Here is a 10,566-nt window from a genome sequence, read left to right on the forward strand (position 1 = left end):
TTCTGTTTTGGGGTGTTGTGCACAGAGCCATAAAAGCTCTCCCCAGTAAACATGCTTACACACAGGGCATGCACAGCGCGCTCAACGGATGTACAAAAAAATAAAATAAAAATAACGTCGGCGAGTCACATCTGCCCTCATTTTATCTGTCTAAAAATCTGCACCCACCGCTGTCATAAATTCCCTGTTTGACATTAACACGTTGTTATGATCGATTTTAAAAGCATACTTTCTACCAGCTTTTCCATCTTTTAACCTCAACATTCTCGAAAGTGTCGGGTGAGGGGATGCTACTCACCAAATCGACCCACATGGAGACAGCTAGGCCACTATGAGCCAGGGTCACAGACTATTAGATTGTGTTGTGTTGCATAAATTGAGCAGCAAACCAGGCATGGACACACATGGTATATCTTTGAGTTAGTAAATAACAGGCAACTGGTAGAGCCAAGGGATCCAGTTGACTACTAATAGTAGCTCTCGAAGTCCATCTTCACAAGACACTACCCAGATAATGACGCCTGTTATCTTTCCTAGATAAGACTGAGGTTACACAATGCAGTGTTATTTGATGGGCAGGGAGGGCTTGGGGCCACGGGAACCAATTGGCTGGACCAATGTTTTATTTCCTTTAGTAAATGATGGTTGAAATGAGAAGAAAATGAACTTTATACGTTGTGAGGTCGGCTCTCCTTACCGATAAGATGCAGGTTGACTGATGTTGACTGTGTCTAAGTGATTTTTTTTTCCCAACTGGTAAATGTTTCAAGTTTACACGAAGAGACATGTGATAATAACAACGGACTAAATGTGAATGTGTGGATTAAATTGCAGTTTTCTCTGCATCTCACCTTTGTATCCTGGTTCTCAAAATGGCATATAGACAACATGTGCAGAGACATGAGGTCTAGTCAGTCCAACGCTGCTCTCTGTTGGTCGGAAATATTAGAGCATGTTTATTCCAAGCCCTGGGTTCTGTCTCACACTGATTTACGATCACATTGTCACACAAATAGAGAGAGTGAGAAACAGTGACAGAGAGAGAGAGAGAGAGAGAGAGGGAGAGAGAGAGAGTGTGAGCGAGCTTCAAGTACTAACAGTGTCCCTGAGAGATCATCACACACAACAAGTCTAGGCTTTTTTTTTCCTTCTTTTTTTACGGTCTCATTTGTCTTCTCTTCTTTTTTTTTTTAAAACCTCTGCTGTGAATGCAATCGCACACACTTTCTTACACATGGCTTCCAGATGGTCTCAGAGCCTTGTCAACTCTAATTTAGAATTTACTGGCCTCAGACAAAACAAACTGTGCACAAAAGGAGCAAACAAATTGCTTTCCTCAGCCTTTTGCAACATAGAGTGTGCCTAATTGTATAAAACAACTTTCTTTGAAACAGTAATCGTGCCAGTAGTGAAGAATTTGAGACTGGCATTTTGTTGTGCTGCGAACGAGGCATGAGAGATGGCACCGTTAAGAACAAAATGCTGCTCTGCTTTCCCTCTTTCATATCTCCAGAGACACCTTGAAGCCCCATGAAGGTCCTGTTACTTAAGCAGTACCAATCCGTCCATGAGCAGAAACTTGTTTAAGGTTCGGTCTGCTTCATGGTTTTCAACACCCTTTCATTTGCACACCTCATTTTGGTACATTAACAACAAAATGCTGTGTTTCTGATCAAAGGTTCAAATACAGTCGGTGCCGGACCGATGTCCATCTGAGGACTCTTGCACATCAATGCTTCAACTTCTCAGCGGCACTGCCAGGGAATATGAATGATAATGCTTAAAAACAAAACATATTGCAGGGGATGGTTTCACATTTCCCATGCCCAGCACTGGAGCAGGCTCACTGGGGAGGTGGAGGCCAGGCAGGAGTGACGCATGGGTCCCTTTAGGCAGTGTGGGAAAGAGACTTGTTGATCTATTTATCCAAGTAGGTCAAGAGTCAGATGACTGCGAGATTGCCCGCAGAATGCATCGTCAAAACTAACCTGCGAGACCCAATTGCAAGACACGAGTTTTCTAAGCCCTCAAAGAACATTGTTCCCCCCCAGTGCCAGCGCCCCCAGGAGGCGTCTTTGCTGTTTTCATGCCAGCGATTGAATAACTCAACACTTTGTGTTATTTGAACAAATGCCACAATGTTTTGTTTTTTTTCATGACTAATCATAACAAAGTAAACATTTGTGATTGCAACTGAATGTTATTATTGTTCGAGTCAAATGCCGTATCTAAAAAATGGAATCATTATTTTTCAAGGATCATAAAACATATTACTTGAACAGTTTCCTAATGGCTTGAAGGAGGGTTCATTTATGCCAGTCAGCTTAGTCGGTTTCAGCAATTGAACGTGAAAGTGAATTGTAAACACTTTCATTAACTGATTGGTTGAGAGATGGTGGCAACGTGGAAGATGACAACCAATACATTATTTACAAAATGCTTGATATATGAAAAATTAAATGTGGAGATACATTTACAGATTCATGAATAATTTGAGTCTTGCAACTGTAAAATGTAATATAATTAAATAAGACAAGAAAATAATGTCTATTGGCTCTATTTTTAATTGTATTGCTGGGTGATTCATTACTCGCCTTCATGTCCTGTATAAAATTGTGATAATTCAGCTTGTAGCCTTGACTGCTATTCCCCTTTCATGTTCCGTCAGTCTCATGAGGGATCACTGAACAGCTGAATTTAAAACATCCCCTGTCCTTCAACGTTGCCAAAGGATCGTAGCGATGCCAGCTGAACTCTGCCTTCATGCCTGAGTTACTCATAATCCCACGAGGCTTGGTTGATATTTGGAAGGAGGGAAAAAACAAACAAAAAACAAACACAAAAACACTTTAACAAAGCTAGTATGTATTTTATTAGAGTGATTATTCGTTTCCAAGAATGTTGTCCTCAAAAGAAGAATCCTTTTAAAAAGCTGCAATTACCTCGTTTCAGACCACTTGGCGGCAATTAAAAAAGGTGGAATACAAAAGGCATGTCACCATCTCGTAAGTAGATCATTTTTCTACCCATTTTGGTCTCCTCCAGATCCTCAGGAGGAGGTCGGCTGTAAAACTGTTAAACGCTCCACCATGTTCACTGCTGGCAAACTGCTGCGAGTGACTTTGGTACAGAGCTTCTTGTGTACAGTGTGTTTTTAAAAGGTTTATCATTAAAAGCAGCTGTTCTCCTGTCAACTGCTTACACTTAACGAGAGCTGCAAGAGAGCACATAAACAACCCAAACACCTTTGGGACAGTTCAGGCTGCTGGTGTTAAACTGGGATTTTTGGTGTTGAATGGATTTCAGGGATCGTTAAAAGCTAACAAACTCGTTTAAACCCCGAGCAGGCAAACAAAAAACAAAAAATGTATTTTTTTTTTTGTAATATCTATCATAGAATATCTACCAGCCAGGACAGGTTATGAGTCCGTCTATGCTGTTGCAGGGTTATCAAAACTTCTGATATCTCCTTGGGGCAAATTTTCTGGAAGCTGTGCTCACACGGAGTATCTGGTTGACCTCTGACATCCTCTTTGGCTCTATGAGCTTGGGCCTGATTGACGAGCACCCACCATATCTCGTAGTTTGACTGGGTGGTCAAAACCACATCAGCACACGACCTCACCGTGACAGGTCAGATACTGTGGGAATCCTCCCAGCGGTCAAATGCCCCAGGATGGGAGCGTGAGGCGCGGAGCCCAAATATTGCAGCAAGAAATATTATTCTGAAACAAAACACATTGCAGAGATTCCCACACTGCAACATGTTATTTTTTGCCTTCCCAAAGACAGCTTCTGCAGCCCAGCGTAAAATTTCCTTGCAAAATGTTTTGTTTGAACGCGCCCATTTATGAGGAATCGTTACAAAAACTGAGAAAAGAACTCGTGGAGACAAGCGGAACGCAGGCCTGACAGCCTTCCAAACAAGTCACAGCCTGCATGTGAAAATAAAAGAAGACATGAGAAATGAACCAGCCCACGAACTGTGCTGCTTACTGCTAAATCAATCTTCCAACAGTAAAAATCATCCTGAGTTATGTTTGCATGGCACTGTCTGCAGAAAACCCCAGTCTAAAATGAGTTGCTTCTTGAGTGACATCCTGCTAATTTACCCTGATAGCTCAAAGTGTCTCACGGTGCCTTCCCACCAGGGAGACAAGGTGTCTGTCCCACCGAGAACATCAGCAATCTCAGGAGCTCTGCACCCCTGCTTTCTGTCTTTAGTGTGTTTCGAGAGGTCAAAGATCAGACCTCTCTCTGGGAGCAGTTTATCATGAGGATGGGTTGTGGGACCAAGGTTGGAGGGTAAAGGGAGGAGGGGAGCCACCTCCGGAAAGACTGCCAGGCAGTAAGTGGCCTGTACGTTAGACCATGGTGAGGAGGACGTGATATAAAGAGCTGGACTCCCGGGCAGCACAGAGAGAGGCGAGAGTAGCCGTCTCTGATTTCATCAAGGAAGCACTACTTCACAAAAACGCAAAACAACAAATTTGCTTTAGCAGTGTCTATCGCTGGCCTGACATCGAGGAAGATCCCCTTTTGCTATCCGAGACCACGCCATGGCACTACTGATCAACCACTGGATGTGTTTACTCACCCTGTCAGTGGCAGCATCTGCGAGCCATGCATTAAGACGGTAAGGCACTCTTTATTTCACCGCCTGCTTTAAACAGAGATTGGATGAAGCAGCTGGAGCAGAGCCGAAAAGTTTATTGGTTCATTACCAGAGCGAATGCTTCTCCAACACCTGATTAACATTTGTTTTTTATATATATATATATATATATAAGATCCTGTCTAAATGTTCCAAACGAAGTGGTCTGCAATTTATTACAGCTTTCAATGTTTGGCTAATGACCACAAGTGTGTGAAACAAAGGATGAGGCAACAGACTTAGGGCGTGTTTCTGATTAAATCACGGCTTTTCTATGGCTGTGATTTCAGAGTCAAGCTCAAGAGGATGCCATCCATCAGAGAAACACTGATGGAAATGGGTGTTTCTGTGGAGCAGGTGTTGACTGAGCTGGCCCAGAGGAGCGCAGATGAGCCCAACAATGGAACCGTTCCAACACCTCTAACCAACTACTTGGACGTAAGCCAGTATAATTAGCGACAGGTTTTAAGGAGATGTGTATGTGCAGAGCGAGAGGTAAAACAACTGGATTGGTGTCTTGAGCAGTGAAGATGAAATGGCAATAATTTAAAACAGATCTTTTTTCTTTTTTCTTTTTAATCACAGCCATTTTGGCTCAGCAGCGCTCCAGCTGTGGTATAATCAGGTCAAAACGGTCCAGATGCTGCTAGTTAGCATTTTGACAGCAGAAACTCTCGCACACTTAGAACTAAGCCTTGATAAATTCAGCTCAATGCATTGCACCGAAATCTCCATGTGATTTCTTTTAATATGGCCACCACGTCAAATATATTCTGACTTAAAACATCTTTAAATGAAGACAGAACTTTTTCCATTGTGTGCAGTTGCCATTGTTGATTTTTGCACCTTTACTAGACTCAGTACTTTGGGGAAATCAGCATTGGCTCTCCGGCCCAGATGTTCAACGTGGTGTTTGACACGGGATCGGCAAACCTTTGGATACCCTCGCAAAGCTGCTCCCCATTTTCCACCGCCTGTTGTAAGTATCGGAGCATTGGGGTGTAAAACGCGATCAGCTGCAAACGATTGTCTTTTTATGAAACTGAAGCAGATGACGATGACCAATAAACAATTCAAGCTGAACTCCCTGATTTTACGATTAATCAATCACCATTTTCAGATTTTTCTTTTTCATCCTGCAGTTGCTCTACTAGTCAGCCAGAGACTTTTCTATTGCCGCAAGAAAAATCCAAGATAGCACGTACCTCCTTTTCAAAAATGAACGATTGAACTTGCAGTTATTGCCCCACGCATGAATAATTACTTAAATTCCCCAGGCAACAGCCAAATTAGCCCTCTGTTTTAGCATCTGTGTTGTGTGCTTTGTTGTGTGTTCCTCTGTTACGTCACAAACTGCTCATTTTTTTTAGAATTGTGTGCTTTAGTTTACACTTCCTGAATAGCAAGGTGAGCAATATAAATCAGGGATGGACTTTTTCACATTTTATGGGGGCTTCATGGCTTTAGAAAATGCTGGTAAAGTAACTCTAACTGTGACTAAAATAACTTTTGCATCCATAGTCACTCACAACAGGTACGATGGCTCCAGATCTCAGACTCACATCGAAAATGGAACTGGATTTTCCATACAGTACGCCTCTGGAAATGTCCGGGGCTTCCTGAGCGAGGATGTGGTCGTGGTGAGTTCAAAGTAAAAACCCTGTGTATCATATTTCCTCTTCTAAAATGTCCAAACATTGGTCCTCAAATTACTTTTTCTCTGGTAGGTGGGCGGCATTCCTGTGGTGCAGGTGTTTGCCGAAGCCACTTCTCTGTCGGCCATGCCCTTCATCTTTGCGAAGTTCGACGGAGTCCTGGGGATGGGCTATCCAAACGTGGCCATTGATGGCATCACGCCGGTGTTCGATGGCATCATGTCTCAGCATGTTCTCAAGGAAGAGGTGTTCTCAGTCTACTACAGCAGGTGGGCTTAAAGATGAACCATGCCCATATGACTGGGGTGTCTTTTATAAAGTGAAAGTCTCATTCTTTTGGAAATAACCAAAGAAATAACTGTAATTTAAAAAAAAACAATAATTTTCAGAACTATTTTCCAAGTGATTTTAACATTCATCAATTGCGCTAAATTGTCCTCACAAATAACAATCAATAACATATACATAACGAAAAACAGCTGTCAGTCATGGATGTCCACATCCATGAGTAAAAGTTTCTGTTGAAGGAAGCTTAGGAAACTTCCTTTGAAGATAATGTAATTCAAAAGGCTGTTTTTACTGCGTGTAAACAGGAACATGTTTGCGTGATGACATTTGTAGTTTAGAATTAAAACAAGTATCACAGGGAAACAATCCAAATTCTCTCTAAACATCTTATTTTTTTTTGACAAAAGACAAAACTAGTAGTAGAGTAGAGTTTTTACATTAGACAAACACATTTAAAACGCCCTGCATGTTCAGTCAAGTCAAGAGAACCCATATGGTGTGTTGGCCTCCATCCAGCTGAGGTCAACACAAACTATTATTCAGATGGTTAAAACGAGTCGAGATTTAAAACATTCATGGAAATCATGAATGCCTTTTTTGTCATGATGAGAATAAAGGCATGAGCACGTAAGAGATGCTGTTAATTGGCCATCAATTTATCCTTTTCAGAGACCCAAAACACTTTCCAGGTGGAGAACTGGTCCTCGGCGGCACAGATCCAGACTACTACACAGGCGACTTCAATTATGTGGATACTAAGGAGATGGGCAAATGGGAGGTAACCATGAAAGGGTAAGAGCTCTGCTATAACAAAGACAACCTGTGTTTCCGCAGCATGTTTTTGTGAATGTGTGCCTGTATCTATTCTCCAGTGCAAAAAAGGGCGGGCACTTTCCCTTTTTTCTCAACCCTCTTTACTCCTTGCAGCGTTTCAGTGGGGATGGAGATGATGTTTTGCGTAGAGGGCTGCACAGCTGTGATTGACACAGGCTCCTCCTACATCACAGGCCCGGCCTCCTCAGTGTCCGTGCTGATGAAAACCATCGGTGCTCAGCTGGATGAGAGTGGGGTGAGCGTTCACGCACGCAACTTTGTTTCTCACCAACGGGAAATAAAATTACAAAAAAAAAGAACATGATATTCCCTGACAAACCTAATTTCTCTGTTTGTGCTCCACCCCTGTGATGTTCATTAGTACAAAGTCAACTGTGATGCGGTGAAGACGTTACCAAGTATCACGCTCCACCTGGGCGGTGGCCACGAGTACTCGCTCACTCAGGAGGATTACATTCTATGGGTGAGCATCATGACACGACAACAATTTTCTTTGGTGCTTCAATTTTCTGGGACACCAATTTAAACGAGTCCTCTGTTTAGGAATATCTGGAATATGTGGTCTTGGTTTTGTGTAAGAAGAGAAATTTTGGCAAATGCACTTTTTAAATACTTGAAACATCCCCCATCCAGTACACTTGTAACTTTAGAGTGTAATAACTTGAACTACATTCCTTTATCTGTCCAGCAATCTCAAATTGAAGGGGACGTCTGCATTGTCACTTTCCGGGGCTTGGATGTGCCGCCTCCTGCAGGCCCAGTCTGGATACTGGGTGCCAACTTCATTGCCCGCTACTACACAGAGTTTGACCGCCGCAATAATCGAATAGGATTTGCAACAGCAGTCTGACCATGAAGTGAAACAACTTTTTTTTTTTGCCACTCTTTCTTTTTCTTGAAATCATTTCTCACCCTCTGTCTCACACCTTCCCTTTTCTTTTCTACCAGCTTTTTCTGGTAACCCACAATGGAATATGTTGTGTAAACAGGTAGAGAACAATACACAATAAGGGACACCCATAAGCCTTTTCTTAAAGATCCTGCATTCCTTTTAAAACTACATGTTTTACCAGATAACTATCTTTTATGTTTTAATTTATAACAACAAAAGCTAACTTCAATGTGTGTGTGACACCTCTGGCCATCCAAGTCTGTATTGTAACAACATTTTCAACATGACATTTCAGAATAAACTTATAGATAAGTATACATATTTATTTCTCTATTTACTTTGAATGAATTCAATTTGAGTTTACTGCAGTTTGGATTGTTTTAGAACTGTCATAGAAAGATTCATTATTCACTGAAACCATGATTGGGGGAAAGAAAAAGTCTGGGATAGTGTTTTATAAAATAATATGATATCTAAAATTAATCTTTCTGACTAGCAATAATTTTTAAACATTACACACAGCTTACATTACATCAGCTGGACCTTGTTTTAAATCTGTTTAATCCAAACTGGAGATGACAGCATTGAGAACAAGCTCGGATGAGGACAACAAAAGACTGGAAAAGTTGAGATTTCTGTGTTTTTCCTTCTTGGAAGGCACAGTTGTTTACAAGATGGGATACAAATCCAAGTTAGTCCATTACCACTTAAAGAAAAAGTCTTGTCAACATCATTCAGACATGCCTCCAGTGTCTTAGGACCTGGCCTCATCCGGCTTTGATGGACTAACACACCGTGGAAGAGTGTGCTGTGGTCTCATGGACGTCCGCATCACACAGTTTTTAGATGTCATATACGTCATGTCCAAACACAGCAATGACCTCTGTTGTTGTTGTTGTTGTTGTCATAACAAGTTCAAGTCAAGCGTCGTGCAAAGCATAGTGTGAAGAAATAAAAAGGGCTTAAGTAGGAACTGCATGCGTACCATTGATTTTTTGTTTTTTTTGTTTTCTTTAGGAGGGTATTCTGCCCATTTATCCTTGAACCCTTGTCAATGTTTGGGTCAAACAGACCCATAAAATGTTTAAGGTTTTGAAACTGCTCTAAAAAAATTCACCTGGGACCCATCAGAAACTGAAAACCATTCAATCTGTTGACTCTTGGACATATGGGGTCGTTCCTGCAGTCGGCTGTAGGGTTCCTCCGGCTGTTAGATATTGTCTTGAGATGAGTCAAGCTCATCTTCAAAGTTGCTTTCATATTTAGGATCTCCCCCGCCCTTAACTTCATGTTCTGAGACATCCTCCTCTTCCCGGGACACTACATACCAGACTGTCTCTAAAATTTACTACGCATTCTTCAAGATGTTCTTCAAGAGTTTTTCCATGTGTGAGTTTCTCACACAATCATTGAGATCCTTCAGAAAGTTTTAATATCCACTCAGTGTCGCTATCCAAAGGCAACAACTCTCATCTACACCTTGTCTAATGCATCCAGCACAATCATCATACCGTGTGTATCTTGGTTCAGAAATGCTATACACCCGAACTGGACACCTCCCTCTGCAATTGGGCGCTGGACTTCATAACCGCCAGACCACAGACGGTCAGAATACGAACGATATGCTCCTCCCCATTAACCTCAGTACAGACCCAGCATCGGGATGTGTGCTGAGCCCTCTCCTGCTCACCCTCATGACTCTTCTGCCCGGAGCCACAACTCTCATATGGTGAAGTCTTCGGACAGCACAGCAGTAGTCGGTTGCATCTCTGACCATCGGGCACGATTGAGGACTTTCTGTAAAAAAAGATACCACTTTCCTCCCTTGACTATAGGAGAACCACAGTTACTCCTCTGAAAGTGGTCTCCAGCTTCAGGCGCCTGGGTGTTCACCTCAGCGAGGACCTCTCTAGGAGCAACAAGGCTTGTTGTTTTGTTAAGGACTGTCACCAGTGCCTCTATTTCCTCGGGAGACAGAGGTAAGTGGGACTTGGAGGCTCAGTCCTGTCCGCGGCTCGTGCATCACTGTCTGGCATGGCAGCCGCTCTGCTGTAGAGAGCAAGGAAATGACAGCAGCACAGAGGATTGGAAGCAGCTTCCCTCGGACCACTGAGATTTACAACCAGATGCGCGAAGAGGGCCACTTGCATAATGAAGTGCTCCACCTCTCAGAAGCCCTCTTCCCTTCACTTCGCCGTTCAGGGGGAAAGCAGCGGAGAATGTGGAACAGGATCGTAAGACTG

At 42.5% G+C, this 10,566-nt stretch overlaps 1 protein-coding gene across 1 annotated transcript; it reads left to right on the forward strand.

Moving 5' to 3' along the window:
• Positions 1-4,383: 4,383 nt before the first annotated feature.
• ren (renin) lies at positions 4,384-8,629 on the forward strand. Its single transcript, XM_076027063.1, has 9 exons — positions 4,384-4,636; positions 4,945-5,092; positions 5,510-5,633; positions 6,176-6,294; positions 6,382-6,578; positions 7,267-7,389; positions 7,525-7,666; positions 7,793-7,894; positions 8,120-8,629. Exons 1-9 carry the CDS (start codon positions 4,560-4,562, stop codon positions 8,279-8,281), a joined length of 1,194 nt encoding a protein of 397 aa, XP_075883178.1. The 5' UTR covers positions 4,384-4,559; the 3' UTR covers positions 8,282-8,629.
• Positions 8,630-10,566: the final 1,937 nt, after the last annotated feature.

Source organism: Nelusetta ayraudi, unplaced genomic scaffold, assembly GCF_046127955.1.
Source record: "Nelusetta ayraudi isolate G7.1 ecotype Tasmania unplaced genomic scaffold, CSIRO-AGI_Nayr_v1 ptg000019l, whole genome shotgun sequence".
Taxonomy (NCBI): domain Eukaryota; kingdom Metazoa; phylum Chordata; class Actinopteri; order Tetraodontiformes; family Monacanthidae; genus Nelusetta; species Nelusetta ayraudi.

Excerpts from the sequence above, each read along its gene's own strand:
- ren (XM_076027063.1), top strand. The coding sequence starts at position 4,560 with ATGGCACTACTGATCAACCACTGGATGTGTTTACTCACCCTGTCAGTG. Across the intron at positions 6,295-6,381 it reads TGAGCGAGGATGTGGTCGTG|GTGGGCGGCATTCCTGTGGT; the intron begins GTGAGTTCAAAG and ends TTTCTCTGGTAG. Across the intron at positions 7,895-8,119 it reads AGGAGGATTACATTCTATGG|CAATCTCAAATTGAAGGGGA; the intron begins GTGAGCATCATG and ends TTATCTGTCCAG.